At 46.3% G+C, this 24,294-nt stretch overlaps 1 protein-coding gene across 1 annotated transcript in view; it reads left to right on the top strand.

Annotated features, from left to right (window-relative positions):
- The window catches only part of pde3a (phosphodiesterase 3A, cGMP-inhibited), a 548,293-nt gene that overhangs the window by 479,996 nt on the left and 44,003 nt on the right, over positions 1-24,294 (top strand). The window contains exons 10-11 of the mRNA XM_086010030.1: positions 2,438-2,549; positions 13,461-13,574. Coding sequence (XP_085866156.1) covers positions 2,438-2,549; positions 13,461-13,574 — 226 coding nt within the window. The remainder of the gene's footprint in view (positions 1-2,437; positions 2,550-13,460; positions 13,575-24,294) is intronic.

Genomic DNA, 24,294 nt, shown 5'->3' with positions numbered 1-24,294 from the left:
GGAAACGGAAAAGGTTTTTACATTTCCTTGGTTCAGATTTTTTTCCACTGATCGAAACTTGTGATGCAGAACAAAGAGAAGCCGACACGTATTGCTCTGGGGTTGTGTTGCCCTACTTGCAATCAGAGCTTTTTTTTTTCAATGGGAGGTTAATGGCAGCATTTTATTTATTCAGGAAGTTCTGAATTTCTTTAGTGCCTTTACTATCGTGCACCTTTTGTCGTACAATAATTTAGGTTTGAGGACTTTGTTGTTAATATGCAAACATTGCGTAATATCCCAAGGTTATTTGGATATTAATTTGCACTTGTGATCTGCGAGCTGTTGACTGGTAGTAATTGGAGCAGAAAATAAAATGTCACCTCCTTGCTGACCTTGTACAGATGCAAAAGGCTTTCGCTTTTGCTCGTGGCATGGTTTTAGGCAGTCTTTTTGTGCTGGAGTTAGTTAGATTTCCAATCTTACTAAGAACGGCTATTTTTCTCAATCTATTACAAATAAATTGCATCCATTTTATTTGCGGAGGGCAGCACTAAGAACAGGTCTCATCGGAAGGGAAAAGTGGAAGCAAGTTAGGAGGGGACTGCTACGAGTTTGATATTGAGTGCATATGTCATTTGGCTTGCCATTTTTATTAACAGTAACATGCTTTAAAATGGTGTTTTCACTTATTGTTCCACTTATTAATAAGGTAAATATCCAGTGAAACGTGGGGGAATCGCTTGTATAATGTCAATTTGTAATGAAGTACAGTAGGTGGTTTTGCAGTCTACACACGTGTGCTGCTGGAGTGATATGATTGCTCCATTTTTCACATTGAGAAATATGAATTCATTAATTGTCCTACTAAACATGTCCTCTAAACAACGCATTGGGCTCTCAATCTAACTTTTGCTGAGAGTGTAAAATGGGCGATATCAGATCAGTCTCCGATATTCACCACTCCCGATTTCCATTGACGTCATTCGATGACGAAAATCGGGGGAGATGTCAAACGGGCGGCCAATCTGATGTTGCCCGTTCTACGCTATAGACAAAAGTCAAAATTACCCCCAATGTTTGCATGTTCCATTCATGCCATTAGTCGCATGTGTGATACAATACAGAGCAGCCCATCCCATAATGCTCCTGGATGCGGAATTTCAACCGAGACCGACCAAAGGTAGTTGTCTGGCAGCGCACCAGCTGTCGGCCAACTCCGGAGTAGCAGAAGTTAACAGCATCCCACAATCAAGTGCATTACACTAACGCTCATTAGTGTCATTGTTGAACGTAAATATGAGCACAACTCCAACTCCTTAGATCAACAGAAGGCGTACCCTGCACGAGTGTGGAAATGTAACTTGTCTAGGTTCAAGGGCCATGCACACACTTACACATATAAAACACACACACACACACATAAAACACACACACACAACACACATACACACATATAAAACACACACACACAAAAAACACACACACACACACACACACACACACACACACACACACACACACACACACAAAACACACACCTACACACACACACACACACGCCCACACACACACGCACACAAAACACGCACACAAACACATTAACGCACATATGCACACACACATACATACACAAATATATGTACACACACTTAACAATTTGTGCACTGTTCACGACGTTATGCGTTCGGGGGATACATGCATGTATATTTGTTGCTGTAGCAGCTTTAAGCTGTTATATTCAGAGATAAAAAGGGACTGACTCAGTGTAACTCTGCTCACACCACCACATCTAGCATGTCAACCTGAGGAGCTCAGACCCGTATCGGAAGGCAAGTATAATGATAGCTTTAAACGGCAATTATTGTAAAGACAAAAGAAGCATCTTTAAAATAACTTAGCTTTATAGCACAGTGCAATTTATGGCCTGTGAGGTATGTGTCTTTGATAAGTGTAAGAAAAGCTTGGAAATAGATTGCACAGTACGTCATAATCCCATGTTGAGCTTGAACTGTTTTGCACCCGTTCCCAGTGCAATGTACTAAAGGGTGGAAGTTTTTAACAACCCATTAGAATTGAATTCCCCACGGTCTATTATGTTAATTTCATGAATGCTCCTTAAAATTCTTGAAACTATTTACTGCCATATTGGAAACATATTATTTTAGACTAATGAAACACAATTGCATTTTTATTCGGGGTCAATGGATTGTATCCGTCCCTGTGTCCCAGAACTCCCACATCTGGTACTTTAATAAAAGATTCGCAAGGGGGAAGGAAAGTATTGAGTCTGAGTTTTCTGATTGGTGTTACTTGGGATACTGCTGGCATTAAGTTAAGGCCAGTTGGAAAATCTGGACGTTTCTGTGCTTTAGTGGTCTGTATCAGGCTGGTTTCTCTCCACTGACTATTGAAACCTTCCGTGCACTAACTGCTGAATCTGTCTCTCTTGGTATAGGTGGCCTTCAGACTATTTGAAGACACCGGACTTTTTGAAATATTTAACATCCCATTAAAGGAGTTCATGAATTACTTTCATGCCATAGAAAATGGATACAGAGATATCCCCTGTGAGTATTCTTGTATTTTACTTTCTTGTATGGGAAAACATCCCCCCAAGTATTCTCTTAGCCGTCACGCAGTGTTAATGTGATTATTGCTATCTGGAGGCGTATATACTGCAGATGGGAGATGTAAAGGTGAGCACCCGATCCCATGCTTCAAGCACTGAGCTGTGCTCGAGGGAAACACAGGTTGGAGAATTGGCACTGCAGTGTGGTAGCCCAATATCTGGCCTCCTCTGTTCCCTTCGACTACAAATCCCTGCTGGGAATGCAGGTCCAGTCACTCTGCCCTTTACACTTTAATGCAGCATCACTGTCGACCATTTTACCATCATCGCCTTTTGTTTTGTCTCTGGGTTATTGCAACAGAGGTGTTTCCCATATATGGCTTGCTGCCTACAGCAGACTGGCACATTGGCCACTCTCCATGCTTAGCCCAGGAACCATGCTAGAGGGATGCACATCAATGTACATTGCCAGAAGATTGTGGGTTCAAGTCCCACTCCAGAGGCTTGAGCAAAATAATCCAGGCTGACACTCAAGTGTAGTACAGGAAACTTTCGTTTAACTGGAGGTTAAATGTCCGGAAAGCTCTCTCTACCGGCAAAATTCAGGAGCCGTTTCCTATAAGTTTTTTTTACTTCTCGTTGCTTTTTTTTTTCCAGTCAGGCTCTGCAAGGTCTAGCTGAAGCTGTTGCTTAGCTACAGAGACGCTTTTAAGCTGCAGCCGACTGTTTTGAAGCTGTTGCTAAGCAACAGGGTTTGTTGATTCACATGGAGCTCAAAAGCTCCGTATGTTTTAACATTAGCGCTGGTTTGTACGGCAGTTTTGATGGTACGGCACCAGCTCAGTCCCATCAGTGCCGGATATCAGAAAGTTTCCTGTACTGAGGGAATGCTGCATTGCCGGAGATGCCATCTTTTGGATGAGACGTTAAACCGAGGCCCCCTCTGCCCTCTCAGGTGGACGTAACAGATCCCATGAAGAGCAGGGGAGTTCACCCCAGTGTCCTGGCCAATATTTATCCCCAGCCAACATCTGGAAAACAGATTATCTGGTCATTATTTCATTGCTGTCAGTGGGATCTTGCTGTGTGCAAATTGGCTACCGCGTTTCCTACATTACAATAGTGACTACACTTCAAAAAGTCCTTCATTGGCTGTAAAGCACTTTGGGATGTCCTGACGTCATGAAAAGCGCTATATAAATGCAAGTCCTTTCTTTTATTCTTCAAGAAATTCAGTCAAATTTGTAAGACTCAACCTACTTTTCCAAAAGCCATGTTGGGTGTCACTGATACGACTTCTCTGTCTAATTGGCCATATAGAGCATCCCCAATGATTCCTTCTAACATCTTACTTATTACTGAAGTCAAGCTAATGAGCCTATAGTTACTTGGTTCAGGCTCATCACCACCATTTAAAAAAATTGGCACTACATTAGCATCCTTTTAGTTTAAGGAAACAGCGAGCTATTAAAAATACGGGTAAGGGGTTGCATAGCACCTGTCCCAAATCATTATGGGTGTATATTATCTGGGCCGGCAGCCCAATCTATTTTAAGGTCCCTATTCTATCTAAGACGTTATCTCCATCATTCTTAATAGCATAAAACACTGAACATCGCTCAGGTTTCAGAATCCTCATTTATGGTTGACTACAGGAAACTCTTTTTTATCTGGCACCGACAGGACCGGCATGGTGCCGGTTTATCAAAAAGTCCGGATTACAGAGAGGTATAGTAAAAGTTACGAGAGCTCCGTACACAGCAACAAATCCAGGCTTCCCTGTTGCTTAGCAACAGGTGCAGGAACCCCAGCCACAGACCAAGCGTCCCTGTTGCTTAGCAACAAGTGCAGGAACCCCGGTTACACAGCCACAGATCCAGGAACGGCCACTAATATGAAGTTAAACTTACCTGAACCTACTCCTGAATTTTGCCGGTTAACAGAGGTTTCCGGTTATTTAGGTGCCGGTAAATCGAGAGTTTCCTGTATAATGGTCAAAAAAGCTGCCATAACTTGGAGTTTAAGACCACTGTAGCAGTTGGAATATTTATGAAAGAAAAGAAAGAACTTTCTTACTGTCTTTCACCTCCTCAGGATGTCCCAGAGCACTTCATGGCCACTGGATTCTCTTGAAGTGTAGTCGCTGTTGTTCTGTGGACAGATGAGGCAGCCAGTTTTCACATAGCATAGTTATACAAACAACAATGAGGTAAATGACCAGTTACTCTTTGTTTCATGGTGTTGGTCGAGGTATAAATATTGGCCAGGATTCCCCAGCTCTTTGAATAGAGCCATGGGAATTTTTTGAATTCACCTGAACACACAGTCGAGACCTTGATATTAACGTCTCATCTGATAAACGGCACCTCCGACAATGGAGTACTTCCTCAGTACTAGATTTTGTGCTCAAATACTTGCAACAGAGCTTGAAGACACGACCATCTGACACACAGCTGAGAGGAGAGTTACTACGGTGCTTATGGCCTTTGTGAGTGAATCCTCCACTCCAGGTGCCACTGGTGTTGTCTCTCAGTCAGACAGTTAGTTGTGGGTTCAAACTCCACTCCAGAACATGACCGCATAACCTAGGCTGGCAATCCAGTGTGGCACTGAGGGATTGCTTCACTCTCAGGTGCTGTTCTTTGTGGTGATGTCTACCTGTTCCTTTGGTTCAGATGTGGTTTGTCCCGATTTTGGGTTTTTTTGGGGGGGTTCAGCATTTTTGGTTACTCCCAGAATCAGGCCTTGGTTGTTTGATGGTCTCTAGATGTTGCCAGTGGTTCACTGGATTCTCCTTGTTCTATGAGCACAGCAGATACATTATAAGCACAAGAGCACTCTTGTTTATTTGGGTACTTTTGTTGTTGCAAATGTGGTGTATGTGCCTTTAAGAGCAATTATGGTGTATGTGCCTTTAAGAGCCCCAGGTGTGCGTAATGCCGGTAATTGCCACTTGGGCTATATAAGCCTGTGTATTGTGTATATCCTTCAGAAACCCCCCCCCCAGACTTGCTTAGTAAATACCTATGAACCAACTCCTGTCTTCAGTGTCTTTATCTACACACGGACACTACAGTGGCGACGAAGTGGAAACGAACTTACCTGCAATTCGGCAGCACCTCAAGGACATCGATTCCTCCAGCGTCCAGAAGACTCAAGGAAGTAAGAGAAACTGTGGTTTCACCAGCTGGCCAAGCTGGTGACAGGTACTGCGCTAATCCTTCCTGGGCGTCAGGCTGGAGCTCCAGCGGCGGGCTCTACAGCTGAGACAGGCAGCGAAATCGGAGGCAAGCAATAACGGACTGGGAGGGTGCACTCGAGAGACGGCCGGCGCGGCAAGCAGGTCAGCGTTTAGACCTCCGTCGGGAACGAGTCTCCAACAGTGAATAAACTGAAACCACAGTAAAACAGCGTTGTTATCGGTAGCAGCGGCGGGAAAGCGCGGGAAGCGCCATATCGTTGCTACAGAGAAAAAAAAAGCGCGGGAAGCGCCATATCTTTTCTGAAATGCCTAAATCTGGTAATATTGAGGCTTTTGATGGCGAAATAGAAGATTGGACTACATACGTGGAAAGAGTAGAGGTTTATTGCACTGCAAATGGAATAACAGATGAAAAAAAAGCTTCAGTACTTCTGAACTTAATGGGCGCGAAGACATACGGGCTGTTACGAAATTTAATCACTCCAGCCAAACCAAAGGACAAGACTTTTAAAGAAATTGTTGATACCCTGCAGGAGCATTTAAACCCAACACCGCTGCTGATAGTGGAACGATTCAAGTTCTTCAAGAAAAATCAACACAAGAATGAAAGTAACGCTGATTACCTAACCGAATTAAGAAAGCTATCAAAGTACTGCCAATTCGGAGCAGGAGTATCGGATTATCTTCGAGACAAATTTGTTTGCGGTCTCTTAAGTGAAGGAACACAAAAAAGACTGCTTTCTGAAAAAGATTTAACATTGGACAAAGCTTTCAGTATGGCTGTATCATACGAAGCAGCAGCAAAAGCAGACACAGGACTTCGGCACCCATAAAATGACACAGGAGTTCGGAAGATGTTATCGCTGCGGCAGATCCACCCATAACCAGAGGGACTGCTGGTTCAAGGGCAAAGCATGCAGGCAATGTGGTAAGATTGGACACATTGCACGGGTATGACAATCTGGACAAAATAAATCCACTGACAGAAAACAAAAAATCAATAAAGAAAAGTACAGGAAGGTACAAATGATGACGGACAATAGCTCCGAAGACCAGAATAGCGATAGCGACTCCGGAAACAAGAGACTAAGCTGTCTCAAATTACATAATGTACTTGCCAAAGAGGATTACCAAACCATTTGGGTTACCCTCACAATAGCAGGGTCCCCAGTTAAAATGGAGCTAGATACAGGATCAGCTCTAACCGTAATAAATCGACGAGATTACGAGAGGCTATTTTCGCATATACCTCTAAAAGACACATCCATTATCTTAAAAACATATACGGGGCAGAAAGTCTACCCCAAAGGAAAAATAAGGGTGCCTGTGGTATACAACGGCAAAGAAATACAAAAGTTGTATTTATACATTCTACAAGATGGTGGTCCACCGTTGTTGGGACGTGAATGGATAAGGAAGATACGTTTAGACTGGCACTCCATTCAGGCACTGACGGTGACCAGTAAGGAAAAAAACAATGATGACATCATACCTGAACGATTAAAAGACATCTTGGCCAACGCCAAAGAAGTGTTTCAAGAGAAACTAGGAACCTTGAAAGGCATCACCGCCTCAATAAAAGTGGAAGATACAGCAATTCCAAAAAATTTTAAGGCAAGACCGGTGCCATACGCAATACGTCCGGCAGTCGAGGCAGAGCTGAAGAATTTGGAAAAGGCAGGCGTATTATCCAAAATAGATTGGAGCGAATGGGCAACACCCATCGTTCCAGTCATGAAAAAAACATTGAAAAATAACTCTGAGGAACAGAAAAAAATTCGCATCTGTGGAGACTTTAAGGTGACTGTAAACCCGGTCCTTCACACGGTACAGTATCCTCTTCCGAGGATAGAAGATATTTTCGCCTCACTATCCGGAGGGAAACGTTTCACAAAAATTGACTTGGCACAGGCATATCTACAGATGGAGGTTGAGGAGACCTCTAAAAAGTATCTCACAATAAACACACACAAAGGCCTGTACCAGTACAATCGACTGGTTTTTGGAATAGCATCAGCTCCAGCTATCTGGCAAAGAGCTATGGAGCAAGTCCTGCAAGGGATTCCGGGGACTCAATGCTACCTAGACGACATCCTTATAACAGGAGAAAATGACAACGAGCACCTTGCCAATTTGGAGCAGGTGCTCACTAGGCTGAAAGAACGGGGCCTATGAGCAAATCGCCCCAAGTGCGAATTTTTCCAAAATCAGATATCATATTGTGGCCACATAATTAATAAGGAAGGGTTGCATAAGTCACCTGAAAAAATTGAAGCAGTTATAAAAGCCCCAGCACCTGAAAATGTTTCACAATTAAGGTCATTCCTGGGATTAATAAATTACTATCATAAATTTTTACCGAACTTATCAACTATTCTACACCCTCTTAATGATCTTCTACAGACAGGAGTGATTTGGAAATGGAACGAAGACTGTAAACGTGCCTTCCATAAATGTAAAGACTTAATCACATCCGAGAAAATTTTGGCTCATTACAACCCATCACTACCAATCAGACTGGCGTGCGATGCATCCCCTTACGGCATAGGAGCGGTATTGTCCCATAGATTCCCTGATGGCTCGGAACGGCCGATAGCTTTTGCGTCACGCTCATTGAACTCAGCTGAGCGTAACTATGCCCAGATAGACAGGGAAGCACTCAGCCTGGTATGGGGAGTGAAGAAATTCAACCATTACCTACACGGACAAAAATTTACCTTGCTGACTGACCATCAACCCCTCATCTCCATATTCAACCCTAAAAAAGGTGTCCCCATTATGACGGCACAAAGACTGCAGAGGTGGTCCCTTTTTCTAGGGGCACACCAATACAACATTGAATACAAAGGGTCAAAACAGCATGGGAATGCTGACGGTTTATCACGCCTACCGTTGCCAACGATAGAAGAGGCACCTACAGTAGACCCAGTAGAGATATTCCACTCGACCATAGTGGAATGTCTACCGGTTACAAATTCTGCCATTGAAAGGGAGACAAGAAATGACCCTACTCTCTCACGGGTCTACGATTTAACAGTGAAGGGATGGCCAGCACATGGCGAACCACTGTTGCCAGCATTCTCGCAAAGAAGAGAACAGCTGTCAGTGTGCCGAGGAACCTTGATGTGTGGATCCAGAGTGGTGATTCCACCCAAACTCCAGGATAAAGTTCTAAAGGAGCTTCACGAGGGGCATCTGGGTGGAGTGAAAATGAAGAACCTAGCTAGGGCGTTTGTATGGTGGCCAGGTATCGATGGAGACATCGAAGACATGACCAAGAGCTGCCTAGGATGCCAGAAGGTCCAAAATGCTCCGCCACAGGCCCCTCTACATCCATGGGAGTGGCCCTCATCTCCCTGGCAAAGGGTGCACATCGACTTTGCTGGTCCATTTTTGGACTCAATGTTCTTAATCGCAGTTGATGCACACTCCAAGTGGCCGGAGGTAATAAAGATGTCCTCCACCACCACGGAAAAAACCATCACAGTATTAAGGACCATATTTGCCAGGAATGGGCTGCCGGAGCAGATATGTTCTGATAATGGACTGCAATTTGTGTCCGAAGAATTCAGAAAGTTCTTAAAGAACAATGGGGTAAAGCACTACACGTCCGCCCCATACCATCCCGCCACCAATGGATTGGCTGAAAGGTTTGTCCAGACCTTCAAGAAGGCCATCAAGGCCATGGGTAATGAAGACATAAAACTTCAGCACAAGGTGGATAACTTCTTATTTGCATATAGGAATGCAACGCATATGGTTACTAACCAAACTCCCGCCATGATGTTCTACAATAGAAACCTAAGATGCCGGCTGGATTTGGTCAAGCCCAACATCCGAAGGGACGTGGAGAACTGGCAGTTTCAGGGCATGAATGAAAGGCCAACTAGGGCCTTCCAGATAGGCCAACCGGTTTTGGCCCGGGACTACCGTACCGAGAAATGGCAGCCTGGAACTATCTGCACATGACTAGGACCACTGATGTATACCGTGGACATCGGAGACAGCATAATAAGGCGCCATGCTGACCAAATCATCAAGTCATCCGAAAAGGGACAACCTACACCACCACTCTATACATCTCACGATGAAGTAGAGATACCCATATCTACCTCCGATCCGGTGATACTGGAGCCCGATGAACCCGACACTGGCCTTCAAGCCGAATCAGCCTTGCCAGAAGAACCTACTACACCACCAGAAACTACTACACCCCCGAGGCGTTATCCGGACTGAGTCAGGAAGCCTCCTGAGAGACTAACTTATAATTAATTAATACAGCAATGTATATTATTTTGCATATAACATGTAATTAATAATTACTTAAAATATGATGTACTAGTTAGCTAGAAGGGGAGGAATTGTGGTGTATGTGCCTTTAAGAGCCCCAGGTGTGCGTAATGCCGGTAATTGCCACTTGGGCTATATAAGCCTGTATATTGTGTATATCCTTTAGAAACCCCCCCCCAGACTTGCTTAGTAAATACCTATGAACCAACTCCTGTCTTCAGTGTCTTTATCTACACACGGACACTACAGCAAATACCTTGATCATGTGCTTGTGCACAATCGTACATAGACACATTGATGTAATACATTGCGCAAATCATAGACTGTCTCATTACTATTTAGTATTAATTCTGTTGTCCTCCTCAGTCTCTACAGGGCCTATGCCTTCTACAGCCTTCCTCCCGAGCAAATATTCATCAGTATCTTCGGGTATGGGGCGTGGGGGGGGAGGTCACCACCAGTTGCAACATGTGCCCTTTTTATAGTGTGGGACCTTTGCCTTTAAACGTTGGGGATTAAGGCCACAGACATGCCTTCCTTCAACACTGCACTTTCCCATCGCGCCATGCACACTGTAATTTGCATAGCCCTGTTACCTTCACTTCTAATATCGTACATGCTAGCAGTTCTCGGTGCCATTAAAATCTGTACGTTGCGAATGACACATCCTTGGACTAGTGAATGTAGAATACCATTGGATCTTACTTTAGGCAATAGTACCAGGTGGCACCACTAGGGGGAACTAAGAGTGGCAGTGTTACTGCACTAATAGCCAATGGGAGAGTTATCTGTCGTACGTATTTGCTGTACCTGGAGAGTTAAGAGCGAGGGAGAGAAAGCTGGCAGGCTATACTGGAGCTCTGCTGTTAGGCTGTATGTCGCTGCAATTGCACATTCCGCAACTTCACTCTCAGACTTTATGAAATACATCGGGGTCAAGTAGCTTGTTAGCTGTTTCAGAAACATTAAAGGATTGTTATTGCTGGTGCGTTGTGATTATAATTCTTTTTGTTCCCACCAACAAAATCGCATTTCTCACATTAAGCGATTAGGAATGTTCTGCACTTCTGCGATTTCACTGAGTTGGTCAGAGAACTTGCTTATCGCCCTTTTTTGTGTCACTGGAATGCTGATCCCCGGATTTCCAGTCCAAGCGAGAGAGAGAAAAAACAAAGCAAAAATGCTGGAAATGTTAGAAAAAAAAGCAACAAAAAAACACCACTGGAAACGCACAGCAGGACAGTCAGCATCTGACGAGGCAGGTTAGCGCTCTGATTGAAGGTTGCAGAAATGTCAGTCTTTTTTTCGGATGCTAACTGGCCCACCTCAGGGGGGGCCCCCCCCCCCGCCCCCGTCTGGAATTCCCTGCCTAAATCTCAACACCTGCCTTTCCTCCTTTAAAACCCTCCTTAAATTCAAAACAGAAGTCGATAGATTTCTGACTAGTAAGGGCATCAAGGGGCATGGCGACAAGGCCGGTGAATGGAGTTGAGGCAGAAGATCAGCCATGATCTCCTTGAATGGCGGAGCAGGCTCGAAGGGCCGGATAGCCTACTCCTGCTCCTATTTCTTATGTTCTTAAAGCACACCTCTTTAACCAAGCTTTTTTCACCCCTCCATCTTTGTCTCAGCCTCCATTTGTTTTTTTTTACGTCTCCTGTGAAGCACCTTCGGACATTTTTCTAAAAAGACTTGCATTTACGGAGCGCCTTTCACGACCTCGGGACATTCCAAAATACTTTACAGTCAATGAAGTACTTTTTGAAGTGGAGTCACTGTTGAAATGTAGGAAACGCGGCAGCCAATCTGTGCACAGCAAGCTCCCACAAACAGCAACGAGATAATGACCAGATAATCGGTTTTAGTGATGTTGGTTGAGGGATAAATATTGGCCAGGACGCCGGGAGGATCTCCCTTGCTCTTCTGCGAAATCGTGCCGTGGGATCCTTTACGTCCGCCTGAGAGGGCAGAAGGGACCTCGGTTTAATGTCTCATCAGAACGGCACCTCCGACAGTGCAGCACTGCAGCGTCAGCCTAAATTTTTGCTCGTGCCTGCGGAGTGGGACTTGAACCCACAAGCTTCTGACTCAGAGGCGAGAGTGCTACCCACTGAGCCACAGCTGACACATTCTACGTGAAAGACACTGGCCCAGATTTTCCTGTCAAAATAACAGTGAGGCTAATGTTGTTCGCTGTTATTTATGCGTAAATGGTACAGCAACTTCAGGCGAGGAGCAGATGCGTTGATAAACTCACATATCCAAACGTTGCTGCCAAGATGCACTGTTCCACCATTAGCTTCACAAAAACTGCCATTTGCTGTCTGCCTCCCCATTGACGTGAAGTTGCTGTATTTGCACGGTAGATACGAACTAAACTCGCCACAGAAAGTTAACTCGTGTCCATTCCAGTCTAAGTACCCTTTTAACAATGTGATAAGTGTTACAGGAAACTCTTTGGTATCCGGCACCGACGGGACCGGGATGGTGCCGGTTGATTAAAAAATTCTGGATAACGGAGAGGGTTATCTACCGAGGCTATTTTTAACAAACAAAAATAAAAAAAATCAAGAAATGTGCAGTATAATTGGGTACTCACCTACAGAATGTTGTGTTAAATGGATGGTGGAAGATGCTTGATTAAGTACAGTACTGCCAGTTGAGGATAATCCATAACTCTTTAATTACTTAACAGTAAAACAAAACTTAGAAACGACTGTATACTGTAGTTTTCGGAGTGAGAATTGTGCTGGTTATTAGAGAATTCCGGATATTTAGGTGCCAGTTAAACAAAAGTTTCCTGAAATTACTGCCAAACAACCTCTCTAGCACTGTAAATTAAATGTTACAAGTGTGGAGTCTTATTCCTTCAGGTTTAAATTGTTGTTGGAGATTTTAAAAATGTAAAATTTTTAATTTATTACATTTTTCCCTTTCTGTCTCTTTTTTTTCTCTCTCAATCCAATCGTTCTTTCAGTCTCTCTATCTCTCTTCCTGTACCTGATTTGACATTGAATTCACCCTCTCTAACTTACACTTCCTTCTCAGTCCTTGCACTGTTAATTTCACAATCCTTCAATCTGATTGGTTAAGGAGATACACAGTTGCTTTCCCTGCTCACTCAGGTCCCAGATGCCCCATTTCCCTCGCTGCGCCGTTATCAGCTCGCACTTTCAGCAACTTGCCACACACAAAATGTTAAAGCCCAACTAACGGCAGATGCTGTTAGATGCCCCGCTGCAGCAAAATCTGGACCATTATATAAATGTAAGTTGTTGTGTATTTCAGCATTCTCTGATTGGAACACATTTTTCAGCCTACAGCATGACATTGATCAGCAGAGGGATGCTTTAATTGCAGAGAGGCTGGAAACCTGCAGAAAGTAGTAAAAGGACGTGTCTTGTTTTTAATCAACAGATCACAATCGCATACATGCCACGGATGTGTTGCACGCAGTTTGGTACCTCACCACGCAGCCAGTCCCAGGGCTACAGACTACAATGAGCGACCACGGCTCAATGAGTGATTCAGGTACAACTTTTCAGAAGTGAAAGCTCTTTTCTTTTGACTGAAAGAAAAACCAGCAGCTGTCGAGCGACTTAGAAAAATTAGATTTCTACCGGTATTCAAGCAATCGGTTAAGGGTGGTAGCCTTTTAATATTTAAGGGCTTCATTTTCTCCGTGCACTATTTTTATTTGAAATAGATCAATGAACATGTTAAAATAATGCAGACGAGGTTTTAGCGTAAGCGCGTTAGCCACTGCGCTAAAATGCCACAGTTGAAATGAAACCCTTCCGTGTAGAATTCCTCTCCATGCTGCAGTGTAACCAAGTTTGTGGATTTGTTTCCTTTTTTAATCGCTGAACACGGTCAGTAAAAAAAAAACGTTGAAATAGGCTAAAATGGTACCTCAGAGAACAAGATGGTGACTGAATGACTAGCACCAGGGACAAGGGGTTCCAGTTAAGAAAGGCTAGAGAAGCTCTTTACCAGAGTGGAGAAAGTTAATGGCTGACCTGATGGAGGTCTTCAAGATTATGAAGGGTTCTGGTAAGATAAATAGTGATGGTGTGGCGGAGCCACCAAAGGACTCAGATCGTTTGTACATAATTCCTTTAACAACATGTTAGCTACAGTCTGAGTTTGTACCTTTATTTATGCTGTTTAACTGTACAGAGTGTGGTTGCTTTAACAGCGCGGTTAAAACGTGATGACGTCATGCCATTCATCACGTGACCCCCCACTGGCGGGAAAACGTGATGATGTCATGACGTCAGACACAGGACTGCAGGGGCAGTCCTCGTGGAGCCTCCAGAGAGAGCAGACCTACATTCGATGTTATCCTGCAGTTTATTGTTAAGCCTGTTCATTTCATTAAAGTTCATTTTGTTTGATCGCCTGAGTAGAACTCAGTCTTTTAGTTAGGAACCCACGTTCCTACATTGGTGACCCCGACTTTCGTGAACGGTTTTCGCGGAAGATCTTCAGCATGGACACGAACGCCGTGACTCTGAAACTGCCACAGTTCTGGGAGCAACAACCAGACGCCTGGTTTATCCAGGCTGAAACCCAGTTCGCCATCAGGAACATCGTCGCGGATCAGACCCGTTATTTCTACGTGGTCTCCGCCCTCAACAACGCAACTGCCTCACGGATCGTCAGCCTCCTCGGTAGTCCTCCTACTGACAGCAAGTATGATACGATTAATGCGCGGTTGCTACAGGTCTTCGGGCTCTCGCAGTCAGAGCGCGCTCGCCGGCTCATCATGATGCCTGGCCTCAGGGACTCCAAACCATCCGAGCTCATGAGCCAAATGCTCACGCTCTTGGGTGCCGAACCGGAATATTTCCTCTTTCGGGAGCTTTTCCTCTGCCAACTGCCGGAGCAGGTACAGGCTGCCCTAGCCGGATCCGAGATTACAGACTGCGCCGAGCTTGCTGCCGAAGCAGATAAGATTTTCACTGTAACCCAGCAGTGCTGCGTGGCCACGAGGCGCCCATCCCCCACAGACGCGGTTCCAGCTCCTCCTGCAGTGGGCTGGTGCTCCTACCACGCCCGTTTTGGCGCGAAAGCACGACGCTGCCTCTCCCCCTGCAGTTTTTTGCCCCCCAAAAAAACAAAGCTCCTGCAGCGTTCCTGGCGAAGGAGGACCGGGTCTAACGGGCACTCCGTGGTTGCGATGGCCATCAGATCTACGGAGAAACTTCTTTATATCACCGATTCTCTATCGGGTCGACATTTCCTTTGTGACACCGGGGCGCAGTGTAGCATTCTACCTGCGTCGAATCTCGATAGGCAAGCTGGGAACCATGGTTTTTCCCTCGTGGCGGCTAATGGCGCAGCAATTCGAACTTTCCGAAAGCGGCGGGTCCAAGTCTGTTTCGGCGGTCAGCGCTTCTGTTGGGAATTCGTCACGGCCACAGTCTCGCAGGCGATCCTAGGGGCAGATTTCCTGTGTGCCAACGGCCTCCTCGTCGACATCCGGCACCGCCGGTTGATCGACGCGGCCACCTTCCACTCGATTCCGTGCTACCACGGTACCACCATGGCGCGCTCTATCGCCTGCGCTTTCCCTCCTCCGGATGACTTCACTCGGCTCCTCGGAGAGTTTCCGGAGCTGACAAGGCCCACTTTCTCCTCCTCGGCCACGAAGCATGGTGTTGAACATCATATCACCACTACTGGCTCCCCGGTTTATGCACGGGCTGGAAGGCTCGAACCCGGCAAGCTCGCGGCTGCGAAAGCAGAGTTCGACACGATGGAGCGGCTTGGGATTATTCGCCGATCCAATAGTCCCTGGTCTTCGCCTCTCCACATTGTTCCGAAACCGGGCGGCGGCTGGCAGCCATGCGGTGACTACCGACGCCTGAACGACGCCACTACTCCTGATCGGTACCCGATCCCGCACATTCAGGATTTCTCGGCCCATTTGGCGAGAAATTCTATCTTTTCTAAAGTCGACCTCGTTCGTGGGTATCACCAGGTTCCCGTGCACCCGCAAGATGTCCCAAAAACCACAGTCATCACCCCTTTCGGCCTCTTTGAGTTCCTGCGGATGCCGTTTGGCTTGAAGAATGCGGCACAGGCTTTCCAGCGCTTAATGGACTCCGTGCTCCGAGACCTAAGCTTCATCTTCGTCTACCTTGACGACATTCTCATCGCCAGTGCTAGCAAGGCAGAGCACATCTCCCATTTGCGTACCCTCTTTACACGCCTCAGCCAGCACGGTTTAATCATCAACCCGGCCAAGTGCCAGTTTGGCCTGCAGCAGATCAATTTCTTGGGACACCGCATAACATCAGACGGCACCGTCCCCTTACTGACGAAGGTGGAAGCTGTTACCTCTCTCCCGCGCCCGCCAACCATCAAGGCCAAGAGTTCCTGGGGATGGTCAAATTCTATCACCGATTCGTCCCGAAGGCGGCTCAGCTTATGCAACCCTTGTACGGGGCCCTCAAGGGCAAGTCCGGTAAGGATCCAATCAGCTGGATGGCTGAGATGGACCAGGCGTTCGTCAACACCAAGAGCGCTTTGGCCAACGCAACCATGCTGGCGCACCCACTTCCAGGTGCCACCATCGCCCTTACCACAGACGCGTCAGACTACGCCATCGGCGCAATGCAAGAGCAGTGGGTCAACGGCACTTGGCAACCGCTGGCGTTTTTCAGCCGTCAACTACAGAAAAATGAAAAAAAATACAGCACCTTCGATCGGGAGTTACTGGCCCTTTTCCTAGCCATTCACCATTTCCGGTTCTTATTGGAAGGACGTCCCTTCACGGCTTTTGTCGACCACAAGCCTCTAACGTTCGCCATGGCCAAAACCGCCGAACTGTGGTCCGCTCGTCAACAATGTCACCTGACGTTTATTTCTGAATTTACCACGGACATTCAACATGTGTCTGGTAAGGACAACCTGGTGGCGGATTGCCTCTCCCATGCGACGGTCCATGCGGTTCACCTGGGGATCGACTACGCCCTCATGGCTGCGGACCAGGCCTCGGACCCAGAGGTCCAATCATACAGAACCGTCCCCTCTAGTTTCCAAGCGACCGACATCAGTTTCCAGGCCACAGGCGCCACGCTCCTTTGCGACGTCTCCATGGGCGTTCCCCGACCTATCGTGCCAATCGCATGGCGCTGGAAGGTGTTTGATGCCATACACGGGTTGTCGCACCCTGGTATGAAGGCTTCACAATGGCTTATGTCGGTGAAGTTCGTCTGGAAGGGTATGCACCTCGATGTCCGTGACTGGGCCAACACCTGCGTAGTCTGCCAGAAGGCCAAGGTCCAGCGTCATGTTAAAGCTCCAGTGGCTACATTCGCTGTTCCGGAGCATCGTTTCGACCACATGCATGTGGACCTTGTGGGGCCGCTTCCGCTTTCTCAGGGTTATACGCATCTCCTCACCATGGTGGACCGCACCACTAGGTGGCCAGAGGCAGTTCCTTTGGTTTCCACCACTTCGGGAGACGTCGTTAGAGCTTTCATCTCCTGTTGGGTTGCCCGTTTCGGGGTACCGGCCGACATCTCTTCCGACCGTGGGCCACAATTTTCCTCGGAGCTATGGAATGCTGTAGCTCAGGGGCTCGGCACCAAACTTCATCGCACCACCGCCTATCATCCACAGGCGAACGGCCTTTGCGAGCCATTCCACAGGTCGCTTAAAGCCGCCCTTCGGTCCAGTCTTCAAGGTGCAGGATGGGTGGACAGACTTCCATGCGTCCTTTTGGGTTTTTGTACGGCGCCCAAAGAAGACCTGCAATCGTCCTCAGCCGAACTCGTTTATGGCCAGCCTCTCCGAGTACCAGGGGATTTCCTCCCTTCTCCCACAGAGCCATGGTCCGCCTCTCAGCAACTCGTCAGCCACCAGGAAGCAGCCAGATGCTTCGCTCCGGTGCCTACATCAAATCACGGCTTACAGAACTCCCACGTGCCAGCGGAGCTGAAGAATGCTGAGTATGTATTCATCCGCCATGACGCTCACCGGGATTCGCTTAAGCCCCCTTACACCGGTCCTTTCCGCGTCATCGAATCAGGAGACAAATCCTTTTCGGTCAACATCGGAGGAAAACCGGATCACATTTCGGTGGACCGATTGAAGCCAGCTCACCTGGACCTGGACCGCCCAGTCGTCGTCGCTCAACCGCCAAAACGGGGCCGACTGCCCGCAGCTGCCGTGCCAGACCAACCACAGCCGCCCGGCAACTCAGCCACGCTCGCCGCGCCAGCTCAACCACAACCGCCTGCCAGCTCGACCACCGTCCATCAGCTTCCTCCGCCAGGTTACCGAAGTCAGACCTCCTCGGCGTCTACTTTTGCTGTTAAAGACAATTCTGGGGGGGCGCATGTGGCGGAGCCACCAAAGGACTCAGATCGTTTGTACATAATCCTTTAACAACATGTTAGCTACAGTCTGAGTCTGTACCTTTATTTATGCTGTTTAACTGTACAGAGTGTGGTTGCTTTAACAGCGCGGTTAAAACGTGATGACGTCATGCCATTCGCCACGTGACCCCCCACTGGCGGGAAAACATCATGACATCATGATGTCAGACACACGACTGCAGGGGCAGTCCTCGTGGAGCCTCCAGAGAGAGCAGACCTACATTCGATGTTATCCTGCAGTTTATTGTTAAAGCCTGTTCATTTCATTAAAGTTCATTTTGTTTGATCGCCTGAGTAGAACTCAGTCTTTTAGTTAGGAACCCACGTTCCTACAATGGATTGTTTCTGTTGGTAATGAGAGGGCACAGGCATAAGACAAAACATTAAAGTGAAGGTTAGGAAAGAATTCTTTACGCCGAGGGTGGTTGGAATGTGGAATTCTGTTTTATAAAAGGATGTTCGGTTTGATGTGTGATGTTGCCTGCGCAAAAATTCTTCCATGAAGTCATTTTTAAGCAGTGCGAAGGGATTTAACATTTCCCTAATAAAAACAGAAAGTGCTGGAAACACTCAGCAGGTCAGGCAGCATCTGTGGAGAGAGAAACAGAGTTAACGTTTCAGGTCGATTTTCTGTTTTTATTTCAGATTTCCAGCATTCACGGTATTTTGTGTTGGTTTTAATATTTCCCTTATTGTTTGTTCATTATTTGCTTCAATAGTGAAACAACAATGTATTTTTCGTGTTTTCGGTGAATTTCCATCACCACGAAGGCTGGGGTTGTGAGCACTAGAAATGGGAAGCATTTCTTATTTAAACCACGTGTCAGTACAGGGTATCAAGCACTCCCAAGTCAGGGATAGCAGTTCAGAGCAGGGGTGTTCATACTACAGCTCATGGGGAACGCTGGAAATCTGGCCCACAAGGTCCAGGCAACTCAGTTCCATATATGCTTATCTTTCTTGCATGCTGGCTTGCCACGTTTCAATAGAGCCTGAGGGTTGCACGGCTGAAATCTGCTGTTTCTCTGGTGGGTGAATCCTGATCAGAACTGTAGGATCTGTTAGTACCCACAGCTTAGGATTTGTCCAGATAAGTGGAAACATGAATGTAAACTGTATACATGGCCCTCCAAGGCTGGATGGTGTGCACCGAGGCAGCCCATGAAGATGAGAAACTTGGACACACCTGGTTGAGACACATAAAGCTCCCTCAAACTCCACCAGTGCTCATGCTGATTACATTTCCAAATTCTCTCTTGTGTTTTTCTTTCCCAACTTCCAAATGCAAAAAAGATTCATTACTTCTGTTCAGTCTGATGTATTTGCTGCTCTCCTTAGTTACTTTCAATCACAAGATTATAAATGAGATTGGCCCTTTGGCCCGCCTTGATTCACCAAGGTTTCCACGATGCAGCATCTAATTGTTCCTTGAATGATTCCAGAGTTTTTGCCTCAGCAAGTCCATTCCATATGTTGATATCACTCTGTGTAAAGAAGAACCTTCTGATATCAATCCTGCCTATAAGTTTGCCTTTGGCTCGTTTGAACCTATGTCCCCTTGTCCTACCCTCTCAAAGTAGTTTACCGACTTTGATCACCCGTGGCTAAAAAGATCTCTTCACCTCACTGAACTCATCTGCTGTCTCTATCACTCTCCTAACCTTGAGACTCTCTGGAACATGTTATCAGGAAAATTAAATCTATATACGCTAACTTCCCCTCTAAAGTTACCAGGAATGGGGAATTTAGCAATGTTCACTTTGAACAATGGCCGTGTTTCTCTCCCACTGAGCAGCCAAGCACTAATTATGAGTTCTTGATTTGATTTAATTTAATTGCAATTAATTAAAGGGTAAGTCATGGCAGGACAGCCCGGCCCCATTGTATGCTCCTCCTGCACTATGTGGGAACTCAGGGACACTTCCTGTGTCCCTGACAACTATGTGTGCAGGAAATGTGTCCAGCTGCAGCTCCTGGCAGACCGCATTGCGGCGCTGGAGCTGCGATTGGATTCATACTGGACCATTCATGAGGCTGAGGAGGTCGTGAATAGCACATTTGATCAGTTGGTCACACCGCAGGCAAAGGTTGGACAGGCAGAAAGGGAATGGGTGACCAACAGACAGAGTACTAGGCACAGGCAGGTAGTGCAGGGGTCCCCTGTGGACATCCCCCTCTCAAACAGATACACCACTTTGAGTACAGTTGGGGGGGATGGCTTATCAGAGGAAGGCAGCAACAGCCAACTTCCTGGCACCAGGGGTGGCTCTGCTGCACAGGACGGGAGGAAAAAGAGGGGGAGAGCTATAGTAATAGGGGATTTTATTGTAAGGGGAATAGATAGGCGTTTCTGCGGCCGCAAACGAGACTCCAGGATGGGGTGTTGCCTCCCTGGTGCAAGGGTCAAGGATGTCTCAGAGCGGCTGCAGAACATCTTGGAAGGGGAGGGTGAACAGCCAGTTGTCGTGGTACATATAGGTACCAACGATATAGGTAAAAAGCGGGATGAGGTCCTAAAAGCGGAATATAGGGAGTTAGGAGGTAAATTAAAAAATAGGACCTCAAAGGTAGTAATCTCGGGATTTCTACCAGTGCCACGTGCTAGTCAGAGTAGAAATAGAAGGATATTTCAGCTGAATATGTAGCTAGAGGAATGGTGCAAGGGGGAGGGATTCAAATTCCTGGGACATTGGAACCGGTTCTGGGGGAGGTGGGACCAGTTCAAACCAGACGGTTTGCACCTGGGCAGAGCCGGGACTGATGTCCTAGGGGGAGTGTTTGCTAGTGCTCTGGGGGAGGGTTTAAACTAAAATGGCAGGGGGTTGGGAACCTGAGCAAGGGGACAGAGGAAAGGGAAACAAGGATAAAAGCAAAAGATAGAAAGGAGAAAAACAAAAGTGGCAGTCAGAGAAATCAACGGTTTAAATCAAACATAGCCACAGTGAATAATAATTCTAATAGGTGTAAGAGCATTAAAAAAACAAGCCTGAAGGCTTTGTGTCGTAATGCGAGGAGCATTCGTAATAAGGTGGATGAATTAGCTGCGCAAATAGAGGTAAACGAATATGATATGATTGGGATTACGGAAACATGGCTCCAGGGTGGCCAAGGCTGGGAACTCAACATCCAGGGGTATTTAATATTCAGGTAAGATAGGCAAAAAGGAAAGGGAGGTGGGGTAGCATTGCTGGTTCAAGAAGGGATTAACACAATTGTAACGAAGGATATTAGCTCTGATGATGTGGCATCTGTATGGGTAGAACTGAGAAATACCAAGGGGCAGAAAACGTTAGTGGGAGTGGTATATAGACCTCCAAACAGTAATGCGGAGGTTGGGGATGGCATTAAAAGGGAAATTAGAGAAGCGTGCAATAAGGGCACAGCAGTCATCATGGGTGACTTTAATCTACATATAGATTGGGCTAACCAAATTAGTAACAATACTGTAGAGGAGGAATTCCTGGCGTGTTTAAGGGATGGTTTCCTGGAACAATATGTCGAGGAACCAACCAGAGATCAGGCCATCTTAGACTGGGTATTATGTAACGAGAAAGGATTAATTAGCAATCTTGTTGTACGAGGCCCCTTGGGTCGGAGCGATCATAATATGATCGAATTCTTCATTAAGCTGGAGAATGAAGTCGTCGACTCAGAGACTAGGGTCCTAAATTTAAGTAAAGGAAACTACGATGGTCTGAGGCGCGAGTTGGGTAGGATTGATTGGGGAATGTCACTCAAAGGGTTGACGGTGGATAGGCAATGGCAAACATTCAAAGACCGCATGGATGAACTACAGAATTTGTTCATCCCAGCTTGGCATAAAAATAAAACGAAAAAGTTGACTCAACCATGGCTAACAAGGGAAATTAGGGATAGCATAAGATCCAAGGAGAGGACATATAAATTGGCCAGAAAAAGCAGTAAACCTGAGGATTGGGATCAGTTTAGGATTCAACAAAGGGATTAATTAAGAAAGGGAAAATAGAATATGAGAGTAAGCTTGCGGGGAACAAACTGACTGTAAAAGCTTTTATAGATATGTGAAGAGATAAAGATTGGTGAAGTCAAGCATAGGTCCCTTGCAGTCAGAATCAGGGGAATTTATAATGGGGAACAAAGAAATGGCAGACCAATTAAATACATATTTTGGTTCTGTCTTCACAAAGGAGGACACAAATAACCTCCCAGAGATGTCGGGGAACATAGGGTCTGATGAAAGGGAGGAACTGAAAGAAATCAGTATTTGTAGGGAAATGGTGTAGGGAAATTGATGGGATTGAAGGCCAATAAATCCCCAGGGCCTGATAATCTACATCCTAGGGTAATTAAGGAAGTGGCCCTAGAAATAGTTGATGCTTTGCTGATCATCTTCCAGCATTCGATGGAATCTGAAACAGTACCCATGGATTGGAGGGTAGCTAATGTTACCCCACTATTCAAAAAAGGTGGTAGAGAGAAAACAAGGAATTACAGACCGGTAAGCCTGACATCGGTAGTGGAGAAAATGCTAGAGTCCATTATAAAAGATGTAATAGAGCACTTGGAAAACAGTGACAGGATTGGACAAAGTCAACATGGATTTACAAAAGGTAAATCGTGCTTGACTAATCTACTAGAATTTTTTGAGGATGTAACTGGTAAAATAGATAAGGGAGAACCAGTGGATGTGGTGTATTTGGACTTTCAGAAGGCTTTTGATAAGGTCCCGCATAAGAGATTAGCGTGTAAAGTTAAGGCACATGGGATTGGGGGCAAGGTATTGACTTGGATAGAGAACTGGTTGGCAGACAGAAAGCAAAGAGTTGGAATAAACGGGTCTTTTTCCGAGTGGCAAGCAGTGACTAGTGGGGTACCGCAGGGATCGGTCCTTGGGCCCCAGCTATTCACAATATATATTAATGATCTAGACAAGGGAACTAGATGTAATATCTCCAAATTTGCAGACGACACAAAGCTGGGTGGGCGTGTGTGCTGTGAGGAGGATGCCGAGAAACTCCAGGATGATTTGGACAGGTTGGGTGATTGGGCAAAAGCATGGCAGATGCAATATAACGTGGATAAATGCGAGGTTATCCACTTTGGTGGCAAAAACAGGAAGGCAGATTATTATCTGAATGGCAATAGATTGGGAGAAGGGGAAGTGCAACGAGACCTGGGTGTCCTTGTGCACCAGTCGCTGTAGGTAAGCATGCAGGTGCAGCAGGCGGTTAAGAAGGCAAGTGGCATGTTGGCCTTTGTAGCGAGAAGGTTTGAGTACAGGAACAAGGAAGTCTTGCTGCAGTTGTACAGGGCCTTGGTGAGACCACATCGTGAGTATTGTGTGCAGTTTTGGTCGCCTTATCTGAGGAAGGATGTTCTTGCCATGGAAGGAGTTCAGCAAAGATTCACCAGGCTGATACCTGGGATGGCAGGAATGACGTATGAGGAGAGATTGGGTCGACTGGGCTTGTACTCACTGGAGTTTAGAAGAATGAGAGGGGATCTCATTGAAACTTATAAAATTCTGACAGGACTGGACAGACTAGATGCAGGAAGGATGTTCCCGATGGTCGGGGAGTCCAGAACCAGGGGTCACCGTCTAAGGATAAGGGGTAGGCCATTTAGGACAGAAATGAGGAGGAATTTCTTCACCCAGAGAGTGGTGAACCTGTGGAATTCTCTACCACAGAAGGCAGTAGAGGCCAATACATTAAATATATTCAAGAAGGATTTGGATATATTTCTTAAGGCTAAAGGGATCAAGCGGTATGGGGAGAAAGCAGGGACCATGTACTGAATTTGGATGATCAGCCATGATCGCATTGAATGGCGGAGCAGGCTCGAGGGGCCGAATGGCCTACTCCTGCACCTATCTTCTATGT

The sequence above is a fragment of the Somniosus microcephalus genome, chromosome 17, assembly GCF_052327205.1.
Source record: "Somniosus microcephalus isolate GS21.2 chromosome 17, FLI_Smic_1.0, whole genome shotgun sequence".
NCBI lineage: Eukaryota > Metazoa > Chordata > Chondrichthyes > Squaliformes > Somniosidae > Somniosus > Somniosus microcephalus.
Note: the sequence above shows the minus strand (reverse complement) of the source record. Positions and strands in the feature narration are given on the sequence as shown.